General features: G+C 62.8%; 1 protein-coding gene across 1 annotated transcript; it reads left to right on the forward strand.

The window, feature by feature from the left end:
- The first annotated feature begins 1072 nt into the window (after positions 1 to 1072).
- MUC2 (mucin 2, oligomeric mucus/gel-forming) lies at positions 1073 to 27587 on the forward strand. Its single transcript, XM_075545181.1, has 47 exons — positions 1073 to 1148; positions 1900 to 2170; positions 3138 to 3252; positions 3667 to 3757; positions 3843 to 3952; positions 4059 to 4275; positions 4367 to 4492; positions 4796 to 4913; positions 5002 to 5140; positions 5259 to 5369; positions 5449 to 5518; positions 5709 to 5846; positions 6017 to 6178; positions 6522 to 6616; positions 6873 to 6999; positions 7122 to 7377; positions 7637 to 7689; positions 7772 to 7872; positions 8181 to 8332; positions 8463 to 8601; positions 9220 to 9330; positions 9443 to 9622; positions 9721 to 9960; positions 10159 to 10315; positions 10429 to 10560; positions 10898 to 11045; positions 11717 to 11760; positions 12087 to 12287; positions 13304 to 20281; positions 20881 to 21146; positions 21263 to 21437; positions 21771 to 22018; positions 22213 to 22396; positions 22627 to 22840; positions 22989 to 23167; positions 23285 to 23354; positions 23442 to 23545; positions 23704 to 23735; positions 24677 to 24854; positions 25065 to 25169; positions 25352 to 25392; positions 25522 to 25644; positions 25770 to 25868; positions 26446 to 26574; positions 26703 to 26742; positions 27028 to 27154; positions 27230 to 27587. The coding sequence occupies exons 1-47, from the start codon at positions 1073 to 1075 to the stop codon at positions 27465 to 27467; spliced, it is 13410 nt and encodes a 4469-aa protein (XP_075401296.1). The 3' UTR covers positions 27468 to 27587.

Raw genomic sequence — 27587 nt, forward strand, 5'->3', positions numbered from 1 at the left:
TGTGATGTGGTCTGGGTGCAGGTGCAGAGGGCAGAGGGTAACCCCAGCAGGTGGGGCTGGATACGGGGTCCACATTCCTGGGCATGGTCACAGGAGGCAGCCTTGGACAGGAAGTGGGCGCCTGTACCTGTACCATACCCCCGATGGCTGAAATTGCTTCAAGAAGCTCCCTTCATCGCCTGAGAACTCGGGGTCTCTCTCTGTACCCCATTCTCCACTTTCGCAGTCTGCAGCTGCCCTAGAACAGTCCTGGGGGCTGGCTTCTAGCTCTGAGGCTCCATAACCCCACCCCCGTGTACGACCAGGCCCGAGGCCTGAGCTCCTCGGCGTCCATGGCTGTGTCCTCGTGCCCACCACTCTCGCCTCGAGATGAGAGTACCCGCGGGCCTGGTTCCTCACACGGTCTCGCTGGCCGGGGCTCTCCGGAGTTCCAATTACATGTAATTCCAGAGCCCGGCTCTGCTGGGAAAGAGGGGATTAGGGCCACAGAGAGGGAAGTTTTGCATGGAGCCATGGGGTGGGGAGCAGGGCTTGGGGCCCCCAGCAGGTTCTCCAACACGGGTCTGAGTGGGTGGCTGTGGGTGGGCATCTTGCCTTCGCTTGACTCTGGCTGAGAGCTTAGGGAACAGGTGAGGGGTAGGGTGGGCTTCCGGGAAGCCCCTCGGGGTGTCCTGCTCTGCTCAGGGGCTCTGGCCTGGTGGGCTGGGGCTGTGGGCTGGGTGAAGGCCTGGCCAGGATATGCGTCCGCTTCTTGCATGAGCCCCCCGGCCTGGGCTGGGAGGGGTTGAGGTTAAACTTGGGTGTGGTCTGCACTGCCCTGGGCACTGGGCTGCCGCATCCTGAGGAAGCCTCATTTACCCAGGGGCAATAAAAGATAACCCTCCGATAACCTGAATCAATATTTCCCCACTCGGGCCGTGGGGCTGGGCCCCCACAGCTGTTTTCTGGATAATCTGCACATGCCCCACCCACACCTTGCCCCTCCCCTTCCCTCCCCGCCTCCTCAGGCCCAGCATATAAGACCCAGACCCCTGCCCCAGGTCGCTCTCCGCAACCAGCCATCGGAGCCACCATGGGGCTGCCCCTAGCCCGTCTGGTGGCGGTCTGTCTGGCCTTGGCTTCGGCCACTGGCACAGAGCTCCAGAGAGGTAAGGGGTGGATGAACAGGTTCCCCACTCTGGGGTAGGGGCTGGGGGATCTTCCAGAGGATAGGCGAGTCTGACCCTGGCGTCCAAAACTGGACCTCCTCTCTCCTGCCTCTGGGCTGGTCCTGGTGGGCACTGGGGTGGCCTGGTTGCCCTCTGATCCTGCAGCCTCCTGGTGCCATTGAAGCGGGAGGAACAGAGGACGAGGTAGTCCTAGCCCCTCCTGCCCTCCAGTGTGGGGAGAGCCACCAGGAACCAGGGCCTGAGCTGGACCACTGCATGGAGGAGCATGGGAGCTGGACTGGGCAGGGGTGTCCCAGGACCCAGGCGGGTTCAAGTCTAGATGCACTTTCTTAAGGGTGAGGGCTTCCGGAGGAGAGGAGCCTGTGGGACAGGGTGGTTCCAGCATCGTGTCTTGGCCGACGCAGGCAGAATGGCACACAGGGGTGCTGGGTGGGACACAAGGAGGCAGAAAAAGTGGCTAGGGAGCCACAGGGGTTCCCCGAGTACCCCAATCCAAGGCAGTCAGGGTGCTGGGCACCTCAGTCGGAGACGTCTTCTCAGTGGGCTGAGACTCGGGGTGGAATCACCAGGGTCCTTCAGGGTCCCTCCTTGGGAAAGGAACAACCACAGGGGTCCTCTGGGACCCCCTGCTAAGCCACATGGGTCCTAAGCCACCTGCGGGTGTTATCAGGCCCTCGGGCGGCTGGTGGCAGGTGAGCCCTGGTGCTCACCCTGTGTCCACCGCTCCCAGAAGGCAGGATGCGGAACCACGGGCACACAGTCTGCAGCACATGGGGGGACGGCCACTACAAGACCTTCGATGGCGACATCTTCCAGTTCCGCGGGCTCTGCGACTATAACTTTGCCTCCGACTGCCGGGACTCCTATAAGGAGTTCGCCGTGCACCTGAAGCGGGGCCCCGGCCGCCGAGGGGGCCACCTGGAGCTTGAGCACATCCTGCTGACCATCAAGGATGACACCGTGTACCTGACCCGGCAGCTGGCTGTGGTGAACGGGGCCCTGTGAGTGTGGCAGGGGCCTGGGGCCTAGTGATGGGGGTGGGGGTGCTCTCGCTGCTCAGCCCACTCTGCCTAAACCACTGGTGGGGGTGGGACCCCTCTGCTGAGCCCATGAAGCCGACTCCTGAGGGCTGGGTCTGAGCTCCGTCCCACTCAACAAACCCAGTCGGGCACCCAGGGAAGCCCATGTAGGTGGAGGGCAATTCTACCCTGGGATGGGAGGTGGGGGGTTACCTGGAAGCTCCTGACCCTTGGACCTTCAGCCCACCAGACTGTGGCTAGTGGTGGGGATTCAGGGCCCTGTTAGGTCTTGGGTGCACAGATCAAGTTACAGAAGGGGTGCAGAGGCAGGCAGGGAGCCCCTTCCCCACTGCACGGCTTTTGTTCCCCATTGTGTTTGGAACAATGGCAATCTCTTAAATGCCTTCCAGCTGGGCTGGTTCCCCCACCTGTGGGTCAGCCCTCTGCCTGCCTCGAAGGGGTTCTGTTTCCTGCTGCACCTCTGCCCTTGCCACCCCCCACCCCCACTGCCTGCCAGCTGGTTAGCAGGCAATTGGTCACAGGGGTGGAGGGTGAGGTGAGGTCAGGCAACAGGGCCAAGCCCCAAGTGTAGACAGGAAGGGGGAAGTAGAACATCAGGAGTAATGGGTCAGCAGGGGCCCGGAGAAGCCACCCACTCATTGGACTCATTGAGTGACCATCTGGTGCCGGTGGCAGCCCAGTCCGCTCACCTCCACGCCCCTGGGAAGGGCCCTGCACCAACCTCCGTGACCAGGCTGAATCCAGCCCAGGGAGATCCGAGCTGTCCTGCCATTGCTCATGACGTCCACCAGAGGGAGGCCAAGGCCGTCTATCCTCAGGGTGCAGCTGGGAGGAGGGGAGAAGGGAACCGAAGCAGCTGGCCGGGTGGGCGGGGTGTGGGTTCGGCTCGTGACTCGATGTCTGCCCCCCCTCCCGCCCCCACGCGCAGGGTCAGCACTCCCCACTACAGCTCTGGGCTGCTGATCGAGAAGAACGACGCCTACACCAAGGTCTACTCGCGGGCCGGCCTCGCCCTCATGTGGAACCGTGAGGACTCGCTCATGGTGGGCACGGACAGCATGCAGGGCGGCGACCGCCCCCAGGGGAGACCCGAGGACCCAGGGGGTGGAGGCGGGGAGGACCCTCTGAACCGGGCTGGGTGAGCTACCCAGTCTGTACCTGGCCTCAGGGTTCCCTCTCCTGGGAGGCGCCTTGGAATTTAGAGGCAGGCGTCTCACCTTTCCCTTGGACCCCTGCGGGCTCCTAGAAGCCTCTGGCGCTTCCTGGTGCCTGCACCCGGTCCTCCCTTCACGATTGGGCTATTTTCAGTAGGCTGCCCTGGGGTCTGGGTGCCCACCTGCCCTGCCCTGGGAGTCCACCTGCGCGGAGCACTGGGCGCCCACCTGCCCTGCCCTGGGTGCCCGCTTGCAGAAGCTCACCTGTCCACTCCCTTCTCTCCCCCACCCCGCCTCCAACAGCTGGAGCTGGACAGTAAGTTCCGGAATCACACGTGCGGCCTCTGCGGGGACTTCAACGGCCTGCAGACCTACTCCGAGTTTCTCAGTGATGGTGAGGCGGCCCCCGAGTCTCTGGGGCGCGGGAGGGGGCGGGGGGAGTCGTCCCGGCACCTTCGCTGACGGGCTCCGCCTCCCAGGCATCGCCTTCAGCCCTACTGAGTTCGGGAACATGCAGAAGATCAACAAGCCCGAGGTGGTCTGCGAAGACCCTGAGGAGGAGTCGCTTCCCGCCGCCTGTGCGGAGCACGTGAGTGGGGGGGGGTACCCTGGTCGGCAGGGCGCCCGCCGGGCGGGGGGGGCGGGGGGCCCCCCCGGGCCGAGCAGCCGCCCACCGCACCTGTCTGTCCCGCCAGCGCGCCAAGTGCGAGCGGCTGCTGGAGGCGGAGGCCTTCGCGGATTGCCGGGCGCGGGTGCCGCTGGAGCTGTTCGTGCGTGCGTGCGTGCAGGACCTGTGCCGCTGCGCGCGGGGCGCGGGCGCCGCCTGCGTCTGCAGCACCATGGCCGAGTTCTCGCGCCAGTGCTCGCACGCGGGCGGGCGGCCGGCCACCTGGAGGAGCGCCTCGTTCTGCCGTAAGCGCGCGCGGGCGGACCGGAGGGAGAGGACCCCGGGACCAGGCGGCCTCGGAGGGCGCGCGGCTCACCGCCCCCTCTGCCCCCGCAGCCAAGAGCTGTCCCGGGAACATGATCTATTTGGAGAGCGGCTCCCCCTGCATGGACACCTGCTCGCACCTGGAGCAGAGCAGCCTCTGCGAGGAGCACCGCATGGACGGCTGTTTCTGCCCCGAAGGTGAGGCGGGCGCTCTGTGGGGGCGCGGGGCACCCGTCGGCTCCTGGAGGGGACAGCTGTGGAAGTTAGGGGCACTGGGCAGGGCAGTGATGGCAGCCCCTCTCCGCACATGACCACCCTGAAATCAGGGAACAAGTCCACATGGGAGGGACCTGCAGGTTGAAGTGTCTCATCCAGAACACCCCCCATCTGGAGGCACAACTCTCACCTCGGAGCTGGTGGGGATCAGGGCTGCCTGCGGCCAAGGGCCAGGTCCTGGCAGCCCCCAGCATCATGGCTACTTCCCCTCCTCCCGCCGCGCAGGCACCGTGTTTGACGACATAGCGGGTGGTGGCTGCATCCCCGTGAGCCAGTGCCATTGCAAACTGCACGGACACCTGTACTCTCCTGGCCAGCAGGTCACCAATGAGTGTGAGCAGTGGTGAGTGCCAGGCGCCCAGGGCAGCGTGAGGGCAAGCGCGGCCTGGGTGGTGGGTGGGCTGGCCCTGACCCGCTCCCGCTGCCCACAGCCTTTGCCAGTCTGGCCGCTGGTCATGCAAAGACCTGCCGTGCCCTGGGACCTGTGCCTTGGAGGGCGGTTCCCACACGACCACCTTCGATGGGAAGAAGTTCACCTTCCATGGGGACTGCTACTACATCCTGGCTAAGGTGGGCCTGGCTGCCATGGTGGGGTCTTCAGGGAGTGGCGCCCTGGGTGTGGGGCCCTGCTGCTCCTCAGTGCTGCCTTGTCTTAAGACCTGCCTCTCCCTACCCCCCCACCCCACAGGGTGACCACAATGATTCCTATGCTCTGCTGGGTGAGCTGGCCCCCTGCGGCTCCACTGACAAGCAGACCTGCCTGAAGACCGTGGTCCTGCTCACTGACAGGAAGAAGAACGTGCGTTCCCTGCCCCCTGCCCTGCCCCTGCCCCTGCCCCTGGTCAGGGCCCCTGTCAGCCCCTGCTCTCTCTTTACAGGTGGTGGCTTTCAAGTCTGACGGCAGCGTCCTCCTGAATGAGCTGGAGGTCAACTTGCCCCACGTGACTGGTGAGTGCACAGAGTGCCCTGGGTTTCTTTGCCCCCCAAGGTCCAGGCCCCTTCAGGCTGGGGTTCCAGGCTGGGCCCTCCAGAGGCTCCAGTTGACAGGGGAGCGGCGCCAGTGTCCACAGCTCCAGCCCCTCCTGAGGCTTGGCCCCTGGCCCCAATGTGCCCTCACCGCCCCACATCCCCCATGCAGCGAGCTTCTCCATCTTCCGGCCCTCCTCCTACCACATCATCGTGAACACGGCCTTCGGCCTGCGGCTGCAAGTGCAGCTGGCCCCTATCATGCAGCTGTTTGCCACGCTGGAGCAGAGCAACCAGGGCCGCGTGCAGGGTGAGTGGCAACTAGGGGTTCTGCAGGTCCACCTGTCCCGTGCTGGCCTGGCCCCTCAGCCCCCATGGGTCCTCTCCTACTCCCAACCTGGTCCTACCCTGCCCCCAGCCCTCTCCTAGCCCCCTTAGTCTTCATGGGTCCACTCCCAACCTGGCCCTGCCTGCCCCCAGGCCTCTGTGGGAACTTCAATGGCCTGGAGGGTGATGACTTCAAGACGCCCGGCGGGCTGGTGGAGGCCACAGGTGCTGGCTTTGCCAACACCTGGAAGGCTCAGTCGAGCTGCCATGACAAGCTGGACTGGCTGGACGACCCATGCTCCCTCAACATTGAGAGTGGTGAGCCGGGCACCCAGGCATGGGCACCAGGAGGGTGGGTGAGCAGGCTGTCAGCTGCTGCTTGCTGGTGGGTGATCAATGGTGCCAAGTCACAGGTGCCTGGTGCTATGGCAGCTGGCACCCTCCCCCTCCCCATGAGCTCGGGTTCTTAGAAGAGCTGCCAGCAGGGCATGTGGGTCACCTGCCTCTGGCTGGCCTTGCAGGGGCATCTGGTCAGTTAGCCCCTGAGCTGTCCAACATGATGGGAGATCCAACCTGGAGGGAGACACCTGGGCAGGGGTCAGGGCTCACCTTTGGGATGGACTGCCCCCTACTGAGGTCCAAACCCCTCCCTCTGCAGCCAACTACGCCGAGCACTGGTGCTCCCTGCTGAAGAAGACGGAGACCCCCTTTGGCAGGTGCCACTCTGCTGTGGACCCCACCGAGTACTACAAGGTGGGTGCACCCAGCACCCACACACATGCACATATGGAGCCTCCCCCTGAAGGAGCCAGCAGCTCCCGCTCCCCATGTGTGTGCACATGTCAACCTGTGTGCATGTGGGCTTGCGCATTCTGTGTGCCTGTGGGTGAGTGTACATGCCGGAGAGTGCTTGCACCCGTGTGCATCTTCATGTGGCCCCTTGCGTGGGGGTGTTTGTGCATGCCTGCGCCCTGTCCTGCCTGAAGCCCGCGTTCTTGTCCGCGCGCAGAGGTGCAAGTACGACACGTGCAACTGTCAGAACAACGAGGACTGCATGTGTGCCGCCCTGTCCTCCTACGCCCGCGCCTGCGCCGCCAAGGGCGTGATGCTGTGGGGCTGGCGGGAGCGCGTCTGCAGTGAGTGGGGCGCTGGGGGCAGACCGGTGGGGGCGCGGACCCTTGGCCCGGGGCTGCAGGAGGTGTGTAGAGCTGGGACATAGCCCCTGACCCTTGACGCCCCGCCTCCGTCCCCTCTGCAGACAAGGACGTGGGCTCCTGCCCCAACTCTCAGATCTTCCTGTACAACCTGACCACCTGCCAGCAGACGTGCCGCTCGCTCTCCGAGCCCGACAAGCACTGTCTCAAGGGCTTCGCACCTGTGGACGGCTGCGGCTGCCCCGACCACACCTTCCTGGACGAGAAAGGGCGCTGCGTGCCCCTTGCCAAGTGCTCCTGCTACCACCGGGGCCTCTACCTGGAGGCGGGCGATGTGGTCCTGAGACAGGAGGAGCGGTGGTGGGTGGCGGACCCCATGAGGCAGGGGTGGGCGGCTGGGCCTCTGGTCCAGGGGTGGGGGACATCCGCAGTGTCTCGGCTACTGGATGAGGAAGGACTGGCTGGGGGCTGCTGAGATGCAGGGCACCCCACAGAGCCCCGAAAGGGCTTCCTCTCCTGAAGGCATCTCTGGGGCCCTGCCTGGGGAGTAGGCCTGGGTGCAGACCCCAGAGGTCTGGCTGTTCACCTCCACACACCTCCTTCCCCCCTCTCCCCTCAGTGTCTGCCGGAACGGGAGGCTGCACTGCATGCAGGTCAAACTGCTGGGCCAGAGTAAGTGCACCACTGCCCCTCAGGCCCTGCCCCACCCCCACCTTCAGTGAGCTGACACCCCCCCCCCCCCCCCGTCCTACAGGCTGCAAGTCCCCCAAGATCCACATAGACTGTAACAACCTGACTGCACTGGCCATCCGCAACCCCCGTCCCCTCAGCTGCCAGACACTGGCTGCGGGCTATGTGAGTGCTGGGGCCGCATTTCAGCAGGCAGGAGGTGGAGGGGGCCGGGCAGCTGGGGGCCTGGTTTCAGAGGGCAGAGGGTGGAGGGGGCCCAGAGTGGCTCAGGAGGACACAGGGACATTGTTGCCTATTGGAAGGAGCCAGTGGCCCAGGTCCTGAGTCCCGGGGCCAGTGTAGGGCCCGTGGCAGGCTGCCTCACCTGGCTCCTGGAGTTGGGTCTGTGGAGCCAGTGTGGGGTTGGGGGCCAATTTGCACAGGGCTCGGCCCCTCGGGTTCTGACTGTGCCCCCTCTCCGCCTTGGCCTCCAGTATCAAACAGAGTGTGTCAGTGGCTGTGTGTGCCCGGAGGGACTGATTGACGATGGCAGAGGTGGCTGTGTGGTGGAGGAGGGGTGCCCCTGTGTCCACAACAAGGATCTGTACCTCCCTGGGGCCAAGATCAAGGTGGACTGCAATACCTGGTGAGGCAAGCCAGATGGTCCCCTCCCTGTGCCTCCCCGGAGTGATGGAGGGCTCCCAGCCGGCTGCCCTGAGCAGGGGTGGGTGGCTGCCAGCCACTCCAGCTCCTCCAGCCCCTCCCCATCTCCTCAGCACCTGCCAGAGAGGACGCTGGACGTGCACCCAGGCCGTGTGCCACGGCACCTGTGCCATCTATGGCAGTGGGCACTACATCACCTTTGACAAGAAGTACTACGACTTTGACGGCCACTGCTCCTACGTGGTGGCCCAGGTGAGGACAGGCCTCCTGCCACCATCTTGCAGAGGGTTGGGGGAGCCCCTTCTTTACCTTTCAGGGGTACATGGCAGGGAGATGGGGTTGGCAGGTCATACACAGGAAAAAAGGGACTGTCAACCCCCCAGTCTCTCCTATGGCTCCTGCCCAACACTGAGTCCCTCCCATACTACACCCCTCCTACACCAAGCCCCTCCCACACCAAGGTTCTCCCCACACTAAGTCCCTGTCCCATAGCCAGGTCCCTGTCCCACACAGAGATCCTTACCCCCACACAGAGTTCTGCCTCGCCTTATCACGCTCTCTACACCACAGTGAGGACCTCACCCCATAATGAGGGTCCTTGCCGCACTCAGAGCCTTTTTCTCCCCACTGTGAGGTCCTTAACCCCTTAGCCCCATAGCGGGGTCCTTATACTCAATGTGAGGGAGGTTCCCCCCACAGTGAGGTCCTTAACCCCATAGCGGGGTCCTTATTCCCTCTGTGTGATCCTTACCACAGAGGGAGGCAGGGCCCAGGTCTGCCTGTGTCCCAGTTGATGCAGGACCAGAGGGCACCCACCAGCATCCGGGTGGCCGGTCTGGCACCAGCGCTCACATGTCCCTCCCCTCCCAGGACTACTGTGGCCAGAACGTCTCCCAGGGCTCCTTCAGCATCATCACGGAGAACGTGCCCTGCGGCACCACGGGTGTGACTTGCTCCAAGGCCATCAAGATCTTCCTGGGGGTGAGTGCGGGGGTGTGGGTGTGGGTGTGGGCGGGCTCTCTGCAGGGAAAGGGCTGGGGGTGGCCCAGCTTTCGCGAAGGCCGTGGGTCCATGACGGCCCTCCTGTGTACAGAGGACTGAGCTGAAGCTGGAGGACAAGCACCGCGTGGTGATCCAGCGTGACACAGGCCACCACGTGTCCTACACCACGCGGGAAGTGGGCCAGTACCTGGTGGTGGAGGCCAGCACCGGCATCATTGTCATCTGGGACAAGAAGACCACCATCTTCGTCAAGCTCGCCCCCTCCTACAAGGTGCGCGCACCTCGCTGCCGCCCCGCCCACCCCGCCCCGCCCCCTCCCGCGGCCCCTTGGCAACACTCCCCGGTGTGTCGCTCCCCCCACACCCGCAGGGCACCGTGTGCGGCCTGTGTGGCAACTTCGATGACCGCTCCAACAACGACTTCACCACGCGGGACCACATGGTGGTGGATAGCGAGCTGGACTTCGGTAACAGCTGGAAGGAGGCCCCGACCTGCACCGACGTGACCACCACCCCGGATCCGTGCAGCATGAACCCGCACCGACGCTCCTGGGCCGAGAAACAGTGCAGCATCATTAAAAGCAAAGTCTTCACCAGCTGCCACAGCAAGGTGGGCGGGGCCGCGGCGAGGTGGGCGGGGCCTAGCTGGAGCCAGGATGGGTTGAGGGCGCGGCTGGAGGCGGCCTGTCCCCCCTGTGGTAGGGGCTCTGTGCGGGGACTCAGGTGTGCTCCCGCAGCTCTGGGCACCGTTGGCAGGGGCGGGGCCCGCGGGCAGCAGGCCCAGGGCTCACGTCCGCTCCCCGGGCAGGTGGACCCCAAGCCTTTCTACGAGGCCTGCGTCCACGACTCCTGCTCGTGCGACTCCGGCGGTGACTGCGAGTGCTTCTGCTCGGCCGTGGCCTCCTACGCGCAGGAGTGCACCAAGGAGGAGGCCTGCGTCTTCTGGCGGACGCCCGACCTGTGCCGTGAGTGCGCCAGGACACGCGTCCCCCAGGCGGCCGGCGGGGGAGGGGGAAGGGGGGCGCGCGCCGCGGCCGACCCGGCGCCCCCTCGGGCTCTGACCCGCCCCCTCCCGCAGCCATCTTCTGCGACTACTACAACCCCCCGGATGAGTGCGAGTGGCACTACGAGCCGTGCGGGAACCGCAGCTTCGAGACCTGCCGCACCATCAACGGCATCCACTCCAACATCTCCGTCTCCTACCTGGAAGGTGAGTGCGCGCGCGCACGCGGGCCGGGAGCAGCCCGCAGGGCCCGAGAAGGCCTAAGCTATCTGCCCGCACGCAGTGCTGGGAGGCCAGCTCTCCCCGAGCGGGGAGGGGCGGAGGAGGGCCGGGAACCGCCCAGACGAGGCGGGGCTGGCAGCCCATTGACAGCTGGGCGTGGCCGAGCGGAGCCTTTGGTTTCCTCTGGTGCGGGTGGGGCACAGGATACCAGGCCTTCTCCCCAAAGGCCTGCCGTGGTGGGGGTGGGGGGACCCTGGGCATGCTGATGGGGTCTGGCGGACCAGGCTCCTCAGAGGTAGTCCAAGAGCCCTGTGTCCCCCAGGCTGCTACCCGCGGTGCCCTGCGGACAGGCCCATCTTTGATGAGGACCTGAAGAAGTGTGTCACCAGTGAGCAGTGTGGCTGTTACATCGGGGACAACCGCTACCCACCAGGGACGTCGGTGCCCTCTGAGGACATCTGCGAGTCTTGGTACCTGAGCCCACGTGGCAGAAGGCTTGGAGGGCCAGGGGACACGGGGACAGAGACACAGGCACGCACGCACACGCACATATGAGCACAAGCCATCTAGACACACAGGCACACATGTGCACCCCCAGTCACACGCACTCACACAGATGCACACACATGTGAGCACACACAGGCACAAGCCATGCAAACTCATGCCTAGACACACAGGCACACATGTGCATACTTGGTAACCCCCAGAGATGCACATACATGTGCATACTTGACTACACACACTTGGTCAAACATGTACAGACAGGTGGACACTTGGTCACACATACATCGAAGCACACACATGCACACCCATAGGCACACATGTGCACACAGCTACATAGATGTGCACACATGCACACTCAGCCACACACATGTAGATGCACACACAGCATAGATGTACACACATGCACACTCAGTCACACACATGTAGATGCACACGCAGATGCACTCAGATGAACGTACATGCATGCATGTGCACACAGGAGGCAGCGTGTGGGAGAGAGAGGGCCCCATTCTCATCCCGCGTAACCCTTTGGAACCCCAGGGTCCCGACTGGGTGAGGTTGTTGTGGGGGACAGGTGGGCTGAGGCCCCTGGCAGGGACAGGGCCTTGGGCTGCTCCTGACTGCACCTACTTCACAGTGTGTGCACCAACACCTCAGAGGTCACCTGTAAGCCGGACATAGGTGAGTGCTTGCTGCTGTCCTGCCGTACGTGATGGGCCGGCCTTACCTGGGCGCATTTCCCAGGGGGCGGGGAAGGGGTGGCTGAGGCTTGTCCTGGACCTTGCCTCATGGGGCCCCTTCGCTCCCTTCCTGGGGGTGCTTCCTTCAGCAAATTCACAGCCCAAATGTGCCTTGCTCGGGTGGGGGGCTTCCTCAGGGCCTATCTGGCCTGCGGTGCCACCTGCCTGAGATGGGCTACACTCAGTCTCTCCCTAATGGTGGCCATCGGGTGTGAGGGCTGCTTGCGGGCCTGGCCCTGTGTGTTGACGGTCGACCCTCCCCATCAGGAAAGGTTGTCAACCAGACTCAGAATGGAGCCTTCTGCTACTGGGAGATCTGTGGTCCCGACGGGACAATCGAGAAGCACTTTAACATCTGTGTGACCACCACGCCGCCCCCAACATCTCTGACATCCCCTGTCACCACCCCTGTCTCTACCACCACCACCACCACCACCACCACCACACCAACCACCACTCCCCGCACAGGTATGGCCACAGCCTGGCATCTGCATGGGCCTCCTTCGTGAATCAGGGGGACAGGCAGAACCTGCTGTGACTGGCTCTGATCCCAGACAGAATGCTGACCCTCCTCTTAGATCAGGGGCATGACCCTGACCCTGACTCTCCAGCCCTGAGAGTTGGGAGGGCTGCACCACGGCCATGTCCCACAGAAGACCTAACCCCAAGTCCCCCCAAACCAGCCAGGGCACCCCCTGAAGCCAAAAGCAGGCCCGCTGCCGCCTGCGGATTCTGACCTGCAGTGGCTTTACAGGGACCCCAGGGTTCTCTTTGGAATCTCAGTTGTCACTGAACAAGTCACCAGGGAGAGGGTGGCTCCCCCCAACCCATCCCTCCCCAACACCCACAGGAAAATTTAAACCCGAACTGTAAAACAGCAGGGCTTGAATGCCGCTTGCTTCCAACAACTCGCCTCTCTGTTGTGTTTCACTGCAGCTCCTCCTTCGAGCGCTCAGAGTAAGTCGTGGGGAAGACGCTGCCCAGGGACAGCTGGGGACTGTCGGGCAGGGACCCCAGCCTCACCAAACCAGGAGAAGCTCCCCTCGGCTCAGCTGGACACATCTGCACATGGCCCCAGGGGGTGCTGTTCTCCTGCCTCTGTCCCAGATGGCCCCGCCCAGGGGTGGATGGCGTGGCACTGACTGGCCTGGGGTGGCAGGGTTGTTGGTTGTGTGGGAGGCAAATGCTCTCCTCCCCAAGATGCTGACTCCCTAGCGATTCACACCTTGACTTGAGGGTTTGGAAATGGCGAAGGCGGGGCCGTGGTCTGGGAGCTGTGAGACCTCCGCCTGACTGGGTGCAGCCGAGGAGCCCCTGTGCTCTCTGAGGCTCACATTTCCAGCTGCAAACTCAGGGTCAGGATGGTCAGCCTCTGGCTGGACTCGACAGTTGGGTCTATGTGGGGCCAGGGTTGGGGACAAAGGCTCTCTGCATGGAAGGGGCCTTTTCCAGGATGCCCTCCCATTGTTGGTTCTCTTCCTTAGCCGTGTGCTGCTTCTGGTCGGACTGGATCAATGAGGACCACCCGAGCTCTGGCAGTGACGGTGGTGACCGGGAAACATTTGACGGCGTCTGCAGTGCCCCTGAGGACATCGAGTGCAGGTCGGCTACAGACCCCCACCTCAGCTGGGAGGAGCTTGGCCAGAAGGCTCAGTGTGATGTCTCCGTTGGATTCATCTGTAAAAACGAAGACCAGTTTGAAAATGGGCCATTTGGACTCTGCTATGACTACGAGATACGGGTCAACTGCTGCCTGCCAATGGATGTGTGTCCTACGACCACAGTGCCTACGACCACGACCACCGCCACGACCACCACCGCCACGCCCACGACCACTCCTACCCCGCCATCGTCTACGACTCCTCAGTCAACGACCCCCACCCGCCCCAAAACCACGCCCACCACCCCCTCGACTTCAACCACGACAACCTCCCCAACCCCAGAGTCCACCACGTCAGGGACCATGACAACCACGCCTGTGACCACCACACCCACCCAGGAATCTACCCCCACGCACACCATTCCATGTACTCTTTGTGAGTGGACAGGATGGATCGATTCAGGCAAACCTCAGTTCAAGCCAGGTGGCGGGGACTTTGAGATGATAGGAAACCTCTGTGCACCCGGCTGGGCAGCCAACATCTCCTGCCGAGCCGTCATGTATCCAGACAGGCCGCTTGAGGAACTGGGGCAATCGGTGGTGTGTGATGTCTCCACCGGGCTGGTGTGCAAGAACCAAGACCAGAAGCCAGGAGTCATCCCCATGCCGATGTGTCTCAACTACGAGATCAACGTCTACTGCTGCAAGGAGTGTGCTTCCACACCTGCTCCCCCCACCTCATCTCCCACCGTTCCCTCCACCACCACCACGGAGAGACCGACGCCCAGCAGCAGTACCACCACCACGGAGACCCCAACACCAACCACCACCACCACCACCACAGAGAGACCGACACCCAGCAGCACCACCATCACCACGGAGACCCCAACGCCAACCACTACCCCTACCACCACCACCGAGAGACCGACGCCCAGCAGCACCACCATCACCATGGAGACCCCAACACCAACCACCACCACCACCACCACCGAGAGACCGACGCCCAGCAGCAGCACCACCACCACGGAGACCCCAACGCCAACCACCACCACCACCACAGAGACACGAACCCCTACAGTCAGCACCACCACAGAGACCACAACCCCAACCACCACCACCACCACCACCACCACCACTGAGAGACCAACGCCCAGCAGCACCACCATCACCACGGAGACCCCAACGCCAACCACTACCTCTACCACCACAGAGACACGAACCCCTACAATCACCACTACCACAGAGATAACAACCCCAACCACCACCACCACCACCACCACCACTGAGGGACCAACCCCCTCTATTGGTACCACCACGGAGACACCAACCCCAACCACCACCACCACCACAGAGAGACCAACGCCCAGCAGCACCACCATCACCACGGAGACACCAACCTCCTCTATTGGTACCACCACGGAGATACCAACACCAACCACCACCACCACAGTGACCCCAACCCCAACCACCACCACAGAGACACCAACCCCTACAGTCAGCACCACCACAGCGACCCCAACCCCAACTACTACCACCACCACCACTACAGAGACACCAACTCCTACCATCATCACAGAGATTACAACTCCAACCACCACCACCACCACGGAGACACCAATCCCCTCCATCAGCACCACCACAGAGACCACAACGCCAACCACTACCACCACCACAACCACCACCACCACCGCCACAGAGACACCAACCCCCTCTATTGGTACCACCACGGAGATACCAACCCCAACCACCACCACCACAGCGACCACAACCCCAACCACTACCATTACCACCACCACGGAGACACCAACCCCTACTGTCAGCACCACCACAGCGACCCCAACCCCAACCACCACCACCACCACGGAGACACCAACCCCCTCTATTGGTACCACCACGGAGATACCAACCCCAACCACCACCATCACAGCGACCACAACCCCAACCACTACCATTACCACCACCACGGAGCCACCAACCCCTACTGTCAGCACCACAACAGCGACCCCAACCCCAACCACCACCACCACCACGGAGACACCAACCCCCTCTATTGGTACCACCACGGAGATACCAACCCCAACCACCACCACCACAGCGACCACAACCCCAACCACTACCATTACCACCACCACGGAGACACCAACCCCTACTGTCAGCACCACCACAGCGACCCCAACCCCCACCACCACCACGGAGACACCAACCCCCTCTATTGGTACCACCACGGAGATACCAACCCCAACCACCACCACCACAGCGACCACAACCCCAACCACTACCATTACCACCACCACGGAGACACCAACCCCTACTGTCAGCACCACCACAGAGACCCCAACCACCACCACCACCACCACCACCACTGAGACACCAACCCCCTCTATCGGTACTACCACGGAGACACCAACCCCTACTGTCAGCACCACCACAGTGACCCCAACCACCACCACCACCACCACCACGGAGACACCAACCCCCTCTATCGGTACCACTACGGAGATACCAACCCCAACCACCACCATCACAGCAACCACAACCCCAACCACTACCATTACCACCACCACGGAGACACCAACCCCTACTGTCAGCACCACCACAGAGACCCCAACCACTACCACCACCACCACCACGGAGACACCAACCCCCTCAATCGGTACTACCACGGAGATACCAACCCCTACTATCAGCACCACCACAGCGACCCCAACTACTACCACCACCACCACAACCACCACCACCACCACCACCACCGGATATACAAAATCCACACCTGTAACTCCTACGCCCGTGACAGAATTGACCCCCACGCACACCATTCCATGTACTCTTTGTGAGTGGACAGGATGGATCGATTCAGGCAAACCTCAGTTCAAGCCAGGTGGCGGGGACTTTGAGATGATAGGAAACCTCTGTGCACCCGGCTGGGCAGCCAACATCTCCTGCCGAGCCGTCATGTATCCAGACAGGCCGCTTGAGGAACTGGGGCAATCGGTGGTGTGTGATGTCTCCACCGGGCTGGTGTGCAAGAACCAAGACCAGAAGCCAGGAGTCATCCCCATGCCGATGTGTCTCAACTACGAGATCAACGTCTACTGCTGCAAGGAGTGTGCTTCCACACCTGCTCCCCCCACCTCATCTCCCACCGTTCCCTCCACCACCACCATGGAGAGACCGACGCCCAGCAGCAGTACCACCACCACGGAGACCCCAACGCCAACCACCACCACCGCCACCACCACCACAGAGAGACCGACACCCAGCAGCACCACCATCACCAGGGAGACCCCAACGCCAACCACTACCCCTACCACCACCACCGAGAGACCGACGCCCAGCAGCAGCACCACCACCACGGAGACCCCAACGCCAACCACCACCACCACCACCACCACCACTGAGGGACCAACCCCCTCTATTGGTACCACCACAGAGACACCAACCCCAACCACCACCACAGAGAGACCAACGCCCAGCAGCACCACCATGACCACGGAGACCCCAACCACTACCCCTACCACCACCACGGAGACACCAACCCCAACCACCACCACTACCACCACCACCACCACTGAGGGACCAACCCCCTCTATTGGTACCACCACGGAGACACCAACCCCAATCACGACCACTACCACCACCACTGAGGGACCAACTCCCTCTATTGGTACCACCACGGAGACAGCAACACCAACCACCACCACCACCACCACCACCACAGAGAGACCAACGCCCAGCAGCACCACCATCACCACGGAGACCCCAACCACTACCCCTACCACCACCACGGAGACACCAACCCCAACCACTACCACCACCACCACCACCACCACCACCACTGAGGGACCAACCCCCTCTATTGGTACCACCACAGAGACACCAACCCCAACCACCACCACAGAGAGACCAACGCCCAGCAGCACCACCATGACCACGGAGACCCCAACCACTACCCCTACCACCACTACGGAGACACCAACCCCAACCACCACCACTACCACCACCACCACCACTGAGGGACCAACCCCCTCTATTGGTACCACCACGGAGACACCAACCCCAATCACGACCACTACCACCACCACTGAGGGACCAACTCCCTCTATTGGTACCACCACGGAGACAGCAACACCAACCACCACCACCACCACCACCACAGAGAGACCAACGCCCAGCAGCACCACCATCACCACGGAGACCCCAACCACTACCCCTACCACCACCACGGAGACACCAACCCCAACCACTACCACCACCACCACCACCACCACCACCACTGAGGGACCAACCCCCTCTATTGGTACCACCACAGAGACACCAACCCCAACCACCACCATCACCACCACAGAGAGACCAACGCCCAGCAGCACCACCATCACCACGGAGACCCTAACCCCAACCACTACCCCTACCACCACAGAGACACGAACCCCTACAATCACCACCACCACAGAGACCACAACCCCAACCACCACCACCACCATCACCACCACCACTGAGAGACCAACACCCAGCAGCACCACTATCACCACGGAGACCCCAACGCCAACCACTACACCCACCACCACCACAGAGACACCAACCCCTACAGTCAGCACCACCACAGAGACCCCAACCCCAACCACCACCACCACCACCACCACCACTGAGAGACCAACGCCCAAGAGCACCACCATCACCACGGAGACCCCAACCACTACCCCTACCACCACCACGGAGACACCAACCCCAACCACCACCACTACCACCACCACCACCACTGAGGGACCAACCCCCTCTATTGGTACCACCACGGAGACACCAACCCCAATCACGACCACTACCACCACCACTGAGGGACCAACTCCCTCTATTGGTACCACCACGGAGACACCAACCCCAACCACTACCACCACCACCACCACCACCACCACCACTGAGGGACCAACCCCCTCTATTGGTACCACCACAGAGACACCAACCCCAACCACCACCATCACCACCACAGAGAGACCAACGCCCAGCAGCACCACCATCACCACGGAGACCCTAACCCCAACCACTACCCCTACCACCACAGAGACACGAACCCCTACAATCACCACCACCACAGAGACCACAACCCCAACCACCACCACCACCATCACCACCACCACTGAGAGACCAACACCCAGCAGCACCACTATCACCACGGAGACCCCAACGCCAACCACTACACCCACCACCACCACAGAGACACCAACCCCTACAGTCAGCACCACCACAGAGACCCCAACCCCAACCACCACCACCACCACCACCACCACTGAGAGACCAACGCCCAAGAGCACCACCATCACCACGGAGACCCCAACCACTACCCCTACCACCACCACGGAGACACCAACCCCAACCACCACCACTACCACCACCACCACCACTGAGGGACCAACCCCCTCTATTGGTACCACCACGGAGACACCAACCCCAATCACGACCACTACCACCACCACTGAGGGACCAACTCCCTCTATTGGTACCACCACGGAGACAGCAACACCAACCACCACCACCACCACCACCACCACAGAGAGACCAACGCCCAGCAGCACCACCATCACCACGGAGACCCTAACCCCAACCACTACCCCTACCACCACAGAGACACGAACCCCTACAATCACCACCACCACAGAGACCACAACCCCAACCACCACCACCACCATCACCACCACCACTGAGAGACCAACACCCAGCAGCACCACTATCACCACGGAGACCCCAACGCCAACCACTACACCCACCACCACCACAGAGACACCAACCCCTACAGTCAGCATCACCACAGAGACCCCAACCCCAACCACCACCACCACCACCACCACCACCACCACCACCACCACCACCACCGAGAAACCAACGCCCAGCAGCACCACCATCACCACGGAGACCCCAACGCCAACCACTACACCCACCACCACCACAGAGAAACTAACCCCTACAGTCAGCACCACCACAGAGACCACAACCCCAACTACCACCACCACCACCACCACTGAGGGACCAACCCCCTCTATTGGTACCACCACGGAGACACCAACCCCAACCACCACCACCACCACCACCACTGAGAGACCAACGCCCAGCAGCACCACCATCACCACAGAGACCCCAACCACTACCCCTACCACCACCACGGAGACACCAACCCCAACCACCACCACCACCACCACCACCACCACCACCACAGAGGGACCAACCCCCTCTATTGGTACCACCACGGAGACACCAACCCCAACCACGACCACTACCACCACCACTGAGGGACCAACTCCCTCTATTGGTACCACCATGGAGACACCAACCACCACCACCACCACCACCACAGAGAGACCAACGCCCAGCAGCACCACCATCACCACGGAGACCCCAACCACTACCCCTACCACCACCACGGAGACCCCAACGCCAAGCACTACCCCCACCACCACAGAGACACGAACCCCTACAATCACCACCACCACTGAGGGACCAACCCCCTCTATTGGTACCACCACAGAGACCACAACCCCAACCACCACCACCACCACCACCGAGAGACCAACGCCCAGCAGCACCACTGTCACTACAGAGACACCAACCCCTATTGTCAGCACCACCATAGAGACCACAACCCCAACCATTACCACCACCACCACCACCACCACAGCAGTACCAACCCCAACCATCATCACTTCTACGGAGACCACAGTACCCCCAACCACCACTGCCAGCACCACGGAGACCCCTGGCGTGCCCACATCCACACCAATCAGCACCCCGAGCATCAGCATGAGCACCGGTTTCGAGGTCAGCTCCTCCACGCAGGTGTTCTGCTGCTATTTGAACGGCACCTACTACCACCCAGGTACCCATGCACTTGTTTTCTCCCGCCCCGGGGGGTGGGGCCCAGGCACTGCCTCTTCTGCCCATTGGTTCGGAATCCAGCCCAGAGCTGCCCAGGGGAGGGGGCCTGCGCTGCTGTGCGTGGAGGCCCTGCTTGGCCTCCGGCTGGAGGGAGGCGTGGGAGGTGCCTGAGGACAGGCCAGACTGGGCTTTATTGAGCAGGGAACTGCGAGGGCGAGGCCGCGGGGCTGGGGAGAAGCTGTAGTGGGTGGGGGCAGACCCAGGGCTGTTTGAGGAGCTCCCCCTCCCAGACCCAGGACTGCGGCTGGAGGGCTGACGAGGATGTCCTGGGCGGCAGTAGGGCCGGTGTCTGAGAAGGCTCTCATTTCTGCGTGGTGCGGCCCCTGGAGCCCTCATGGACGCCGGCTCAGGTTGCTTCTCCAGAACACAAGCGTGTGTGTGTGTGTGTGTGTGTGTATGTGTGTGCGCGTGTGTTTCCTCTAACAACCCAGCTGTCTCAGAAACGCCCCAGACACCCGAAGCAGGCAGGTGAGCCTTCCTCAGGGACACCGAGGAGGCGGGTCCTCAGGGTGTCCCCGGCCTCTCTGTCCCCTCCCCTAGGTGAGGAGGTGTACAGTGGCGTCCACGGGGGCTTCTGCTACTATGTGAACTGCTCTGTGGAGTGCACCTTCGAAGTCTTCAACTGGTCCTGCCCATCCACGCCCTCGCCGACCCCCTCCAAGCCAGAGCCCACCTCCACGCCGTCCACACCATCCACATCCTCACCAACTACCACGTCCTCCAAGCCAGAGGCCACCTCCACGCCGTCTGCATCCCGGTCGACCCCCAAGCCCTCTGCATGCCCTGACTTCGATCCTCCTCGGCAGGTCAGTGGGTGGTGGGCGGGGGCTTCGGCCTCGGGCCCTGAGCTGGGCCCCCTGAGGACATCCACAGCCCCCGGGAAGGCGCCCTCCCTCCATGACCCTGTGTCCCTGGGCCGCAGGAGAACGAGACGTGGTGGCTGTGTAACTGCACCATGGCCATCTGCAAGTACAACAACACGGTGGAGATCGTGGAGGTGGAGTGCAAGCCCCCGCCCATGCCCACCTGCTCCAACGGCCTTCCGCCCGTGCCCGTGAAGGACCCTGACGGCTGCTGCTGGCACTGGGAGTGTGAATGTGAGCACCCCCTCTGGGGGAGGGGAGGCTGTGGCCCCTTGTGTGCAGACTCCAGTAACCCTTGGGACAGATGGCCCTCAGGGGAGGGTGCCCGAGGATGGAAGGTTCTGGAGTTAGTGGTGTCCGAGCCCAGGCCTTCTAGAGGGAGCCCAGGTTATCCTCAGCCTGGCCTTTAGGGTGCACCGTCCCGGGGTGCCCCTCTGGGCTGCAGGCTGAGCCACCCAGCCTCAGCAGCTGTACCTGGGCACTGGACTTCCTGATATTGGCTGGGTCTTGGATCCTGAGTCGGAGGCCTGGCCGGGCACTGCCAGCTCACGGGCACTCCCTCCCCAGGCTACTGCACAGGCTGGGGGGACCCACACTTCATCACCTTCGACGGGCTCTACTACAGCTACCAAGGCAACTGCACGTATGTGCTGGTTGAGGAGATCCACCCCATGGTGGACAACTTTGGGATCTACATTGATAACTACCACTGCGACGTCAACGACAAGGTCTCGTGCCCCCGCACCCTCATCGTGCGCCACGAGACGCAAGAGGTCCTGCTCAAGACCGTGCAGATGATGCCCATGAAGGTGCAGGTGCGTGACAAGGGCCCCGAGCTCGGGGCCCGCCCAAGGGAGCCTTTTCCCCTGGGAGCTCAGTCTGCCTAAAGGGTTGGCACGCCCAGGCACCTGCCGGGCCACAGCTGGGTGGGAGGCAGAGGGAGCATGGCTCGGGGAGTCTGGGGCCGGTGGCTGCCACTGACTTGGTGTGTCTGTGTGTCCGGCCCCAGGTGCAGATCAACAAGCAGGCCGTGGCCCTGCCCTACACAAAGTACGGGCTGAAGGTCTATGAGTCAGGCATCAACTACGTGGTGGACATCCCCGAGCTGGGTGCCCTCGTGTCCTACAATGGCCTGTCCTTCTCCGTCAAGCTGCCCTACCACCTGTTTGGCAACAACACCAAGGGCCAGTGTGGTGAGTGTGCGCAGGGTCGGGGCTGGAGTGCCTATGAGCGTGTGAGTGTGTGAGTGCATGTGTGTGAGTGTATGTGAGCACGAGACTACTGTACGGACATGCCCACGTGTGCACATTCTGCCAGCCCGTGGGGGGGGGTGTCCCCGAGGGGCACAGGTCTCTGGGGCTCCCAGAGGGCCCCAGGGGTAGTCTGGGGGTGGGGTGGGCTCACATGGCCACCTTTCCCCCAGGTACGTGCACCAACAACACAGCAGACGACTGCATGCGGCCCAGTGGGGAAATCATCTCGGACTGCGAAATCTCCGCCGACGACTGGGTGGTCAACGACCCCTCCAAGCCGCACTGTCCCCACACTGCGGTCACCACCAAGCGCCCGCCCGTCACCCAGCCAGGGGGAAACAACTCCTGTGTGCCGTCCCCTGTCTGCGAACTTATCAAGGACAGGTGACCCGCCTGGTGCCAGTAGCCAATGGGGGCAGCGATGCCAGGGAGCAGAGGGTGCAGGCAGGGCACAGGGTCCGCCGGCCTGAAGCATGGGGCACCAGGGAGGGGTGGCCTCTGCTGAGCCTGACCCTCCCGCACCTCCTTGCAGCATGTTTGCCAAGTGCCACGACCTGGCCCCCCCGCAGCACTACTACGACGCCTGTGTGTTCGATAGCTGCCTGGTGCCTGACTCCAGCCTGGAGTGCGCCAGCCTGCAGGCCTACGCGGCCCTCTGCGCACAGAAGTACATCTGTGTGGACTGGCGCAACCGCACCCACGGGGCCTGCCGTGAGTGCGCCCTGCCAGGACGCGAGAGGGGGGCGGGAGGCCTGCGGGGGCGGGTGGGTCCCTTGGAGCTAAGGCTCCTGCAGCGGCAGTGCTCTCTGACCCTGGCTTCCTCCGCAGCTGTGACCTGCCCTTCGCACCGCGAGTACCACGCCTGCGGGCCTGCGGAGGAGCCCACCTGCAAATCCAGGTGAGCAGGGTGGGGCCGGCAGGGGTGGGGCGGGGCCCGGCCTCGTCAGTGCCGCCCCGCCCGTCCTGATGGCGCCTGTGTCCCCAGCTCCCAGCAGCAGCAGAACAACACGTTCCTGGTGGAAGGCTGCTTCTGCCCGGAAGGCACCATGAACTACGCCCCTGGCTTTGACGTCTGTGTGGAGACGTGTGGTAGGCGCGCACGGGCCTAGTTCCACCCCGCCCCTCCCCCACGGCCTGTGCCCAGAGGCCTCAGTCTGACTCAGTGACCACTCACCCCTGGTGGTGGTGGGGAAGGCAGGGGCCTGGGCGGAACTCAGATAATAGAATCTCTTCCCTCCCAACTCTAGGTTGTGTGGGACCTGACAACGTGCCCAGAGAGGTCAGTCTCCACTTTGTACCTGCAGGCCCCCTACATACCCTGCCTTTGGGGGGCTGGGGTATGTGTGTGTGAGAGAGAGGATGTGAGATCAGGAAGGTCCTGAGCGGCTAGATTGGTAGGAACCTCCACCCACTGCTCTGCCCATTTCTCAGTTACCCAGTCCATCTATTCACCCATCCATCCATCTATCATTCATCCATCTGTCCATCCATCCATCATCTGCCCATCACTCATCTATCCGTCCATTTATCTGTCTATCCATCCATCATCCATCCATCCATCCATCATCTACCCATCCATCTATCAACTATCCATCCATCCATCCATCCATCATCTGCCCATCATCCATCTACCTGTTCATCCATCCCTCAGCCACCCCCATTCATCTGTCCACCTACCCATCCTGCCAGCCAGCTACCCACTCACCTACTTACTCATCCATTCACCACCTGCCACCTTCACCCACGTATCCAACCACCCTTCCATTTATCATCGCCACCGAGTACCTGTTACCTTCCATCCACATATCCAACCATCTATCCACTTATTATTCATCCATTGATCGATTGATCCACCCATCCATCCACTACCCTGTTACCACCCATCTCTCCCTCCTTCCCTCCTTCAGCTGGCTATTTGTGCCCACGCACCTAGTGCTCTCTCCACTTGCCACCCATGACCATTGGCCTGTGAAACTTTGTCCAAATCCAAGGTGGCACTTTGAGTACCCAGAGCCTTGTGTGCTCCCTGGCGTGGACTCAACCCTGCATGGACCCACAAAACATGCAGGGGGCACCTGCCGCCTGCTCGGCTGGTATTGCCAAGACTGGGGGCAGCCACAGCTGTGGGGTTATAGAGTCCAGTACTGCTTGGAGGTGGGGAGGGGAGCAAGGCCACGGACGTGACTGCCCTGCCCGCCTGCCTGCCGTCTTATCCCGCAGTTTGGGGAGCACTTTGAGTTCGACTGCAAGGACTGCGTGTGCTTGGAAGGTGGGAGCGGCATCGTCTGCCACCCCAAGAAGTGCAGCCAGCAGCCCTTCACCCGCTGTGAGGAGGATGGCACCTACCCTGTCGTGGAGATCAACCCTTCTGACCCCTGCTGCAACATCACCTCCTGCAGTAAGGGTGCCCGGGGCAGGGTGGCGATGCCATCCAGCATGTCTCAGGGTGGCAGGCTTCTGGATGGGGCTGGGGGTGGGGGGCACCGGAAAGTCCTCACAGGGTTTGTGACTGGGATCTCAGGCCTGTGGGCTTAGGGGCTGGTCTGGGGGCATGTGCAGAGGTCTTCAGGGAGCCTTCACCTTGTTCTCGGCCCCTCCTGCCCCCCAGAGTGCAACACCAGCCTGTGTCAGGAGAAGCCCCCCGTGTGTCTGCTGGGATTCCAGGTGAAGAGCCACATGGTCCCCGGCAGGTGCTGCCCTGTCTACACATGTGGTAAGCAGTGTCCCAGGTGCCCAGTGTGGGGGGCCAAGGGCCACTACCAGCAGCTCACAGGAGTCAGGGCTGTGTGTCAGGCTGTACTGCATGACCCGAGGAGGGGGCTGCAGTGTGCGGGGCGGGGCGTCACCCTGGGTCCGCCTGGCTGTTTCTGACCCACGTTCTCTCTCTTTCTCAAGTGCCCAAGGGCGTGTGTGTTGTCGAAAATGCTGAGTACCAGGTGAGCTCAGGAGTGGGAGGGCTCCCCGGGCAGCTCTGGGTGGGGGAGACCTGGGGGCCCACCTTCCGGGTCCCCATTACCGGGGTGAAGGGCAGGGGCCGCGGCTCACGTGAGCCCCTGCACCCGCAGCCCGGCTCTCCAGTTTACTCCTCCAAGTGTCAGAAATGCATCTGCACGGAAGAGATGGACAACCAGACGCAGCTGCACGTCATCTCCTGCACGCACGTGCCGTGCAACACCCACTGCAACCCCGTAAGCCCCGCCCCGCCCGCAGCCCGCCCCCACCTCCTGCCGAGCCCCTCCCACCACCGAGGGTCCTGGGGCTGCTCTGCTCTGCGGGACCCCGCAGACTCAGCCCCGCGCCGCCGTGTCCCCAGGGCTTCGAGCTGGTGGATGTCCCCGGGGAATGCTGCAAGAAGTGCGAGCAGACCCACTGTATCATCAAGCGGCCTGGCAACCAGAACCTCATCCTGAAGGTGGGCGTGGGCGGGCCCTGCTCGCCGTGCCCCGCCTCCTGACAAGGCGGGGCCTGGGAGGCCCGGGCTTCCCTGGCTGTGAAAGCGCTTCCGGCGGGGGCGGGAGCTAGGGAAGAGTGCCGAACTAGCTGGCTTTGAACCGCACACGCTCACCCCTCATCCTCTGGAGGACTGAAGCCCCAAATCACACTGCAGAGATCCTGTACCCCCTCAGCTCAGGACACCCCGCTCCTCCTGCCCCAGACCCTCATGGTGCCGCTGCCTCTTAGGCCTCCTTGGGTAACCAATGGGTCTTAATGAACACGATCACAATACCTGAGCGTCTTAATGAACAGAACCACACACCTGCAACCACTATGCCGGCCATGAACGGCCTCTGCAGGCCCTTTCTCCGGTGAAGGACCCACTGCATGTCCTGGGGCAGGGGCCTGCACCTGTCCCTGGAGGCAGCACTTGGCCCAGGGTGGGGGCCTGGCCTGGCAAGGGTGTTGCCAACCAGTCTGTGCTCTGGGTAGACCAGCGTCAGGGGGGCTTGCCTGTACCCCCTCAACCGGTCTCTGCCCCTCCGTCTCCACAGCCCGGAGACATGCAGAGCGACCCCAAGAACAACTGCACCTTCTTCAGCTGTGTGAAGATCCACAACCAGCTCATCTCCTCTGTCTCCAACATCACCTGCCCCGACTTCGACCCCAGCGACTGCATCCCTGTGAGTGTCTGTGGTCTGGGGTCCTCGAGGGCCCTTTAGCCGGATGACCCCTTCCCAACCTGGAGGCAGGAGGGGGCTCTGGCTCCGAAGTGCAGGGGCTCATTCTTCTCCCCTCCCTCCTCCCCCAGGGCTCCATCACCCTCATGCCCAATGGCTGCTGTAGGAAATGTGAGTACTCCACTGGGTGGGCCCCTGGTCCTCCCTCGACAGGTAGGTGGGCTCAGCCTGGGCCTCCTTGAGGGGGTATAGGCCCCGCTCCCCCGTCCCCTCTATGCCTCCTGCTCCCATCTGAACACCAGGGAGCCCTCACCCTGCCCCTGGGAGGAGCAGGCCAGCTTGCTCTTGGCTTGGCATGGTGGCTGATGGCAGGCTGCCTGGGGTTGGGGGGAGTCCCATCCAAGGAACTGACAAACAGGAGCAAGAAGAGCCCAAATCCCACCTCGCTTCCCCCAGGTACCCACCGCAACGAGACCAAGATCCCCTGCTCCACCGTCCCGGTGAGAAGGACCATTACACATGCGGGCTGCACCAAGGAGGTGGTGATGAATGACTGTGCCGGATCCTGCGGCACCTTTGCCATGTGAGTCCAGCTCTGTGGGCCGCGGGGGCCGGGTGCATCAGGAGGCCCGGGCCTCACACTGCTCTCCCTCCCTAGGTACTCGGCAGAGGCCCAGTCCCTGGACCACAAGTGCTCCTGCTGTAAAGAGGAGCAGACCAGCCAGCGAGAGGTGACACTGAGCTGCCCGAATGGGGGCACCCTGAAGCTCAGCTACACCCACATCGAGAGCTGCCTATGCCAGGACACCACCTGTGGGCTCCCGCTCGCCCAGCCCAGCGCCCCCAGCCGCGCCCGGCGCGCCAACCCCAGGCTCCGGCCTTCCGGAAGCATCTGAGTGGAGCAACGTCCAGACCCAGCCTCCTAGCCAGTCCTGCCCCATCTGCGCTGGACCTGCAGTGGACCTTCTGACCTTCCCAGCTTCCTGACTGGGCTTGTCCTTAGCTGATATTTATTT

The sequence above is a fragment of the Tenrec ecaudatus genome, chromosome 4, assembly GCF_050624435.1.
Source record: "Tenrec ecaudatus isolate mTenEca1 chromosome 4, mTenEca1.hap1, whole genome shotgun sequence".
Classification (NCBI taxonomy): Eukaryota; Metazoa; Chordata; class Mammalia; order Afrosoricida; family Tenrecidae; genus Tenrec; species Tenrec ecaudatus.

Excerpts from the sequence above, each read along its gene's own strand:
- MUC2 (XM_075545181.1), top strand. The coding sequence starts at position 1,073 with ATGGGGCTGCCCCTAGCCCGTCTGGTGGCGGTCTGTCTGGCCTTGGCT. Across the intron at positions 9,331-9,442 it reads CCATCAAGATCTTCCTGGGG|AGGACTGAGCTGAAGCTGGA; the intron begins GTGAGTGCGGGG and ends TCCTGTGTACAG. Across the intron at positions 22,841-22,988 it reads TGCGAACTTATCAAGGACAG|CATGTTTGCCAAGTGCCACG; the intron begins GTGACCCGCCTG and ends ACCTCCTTGCAG.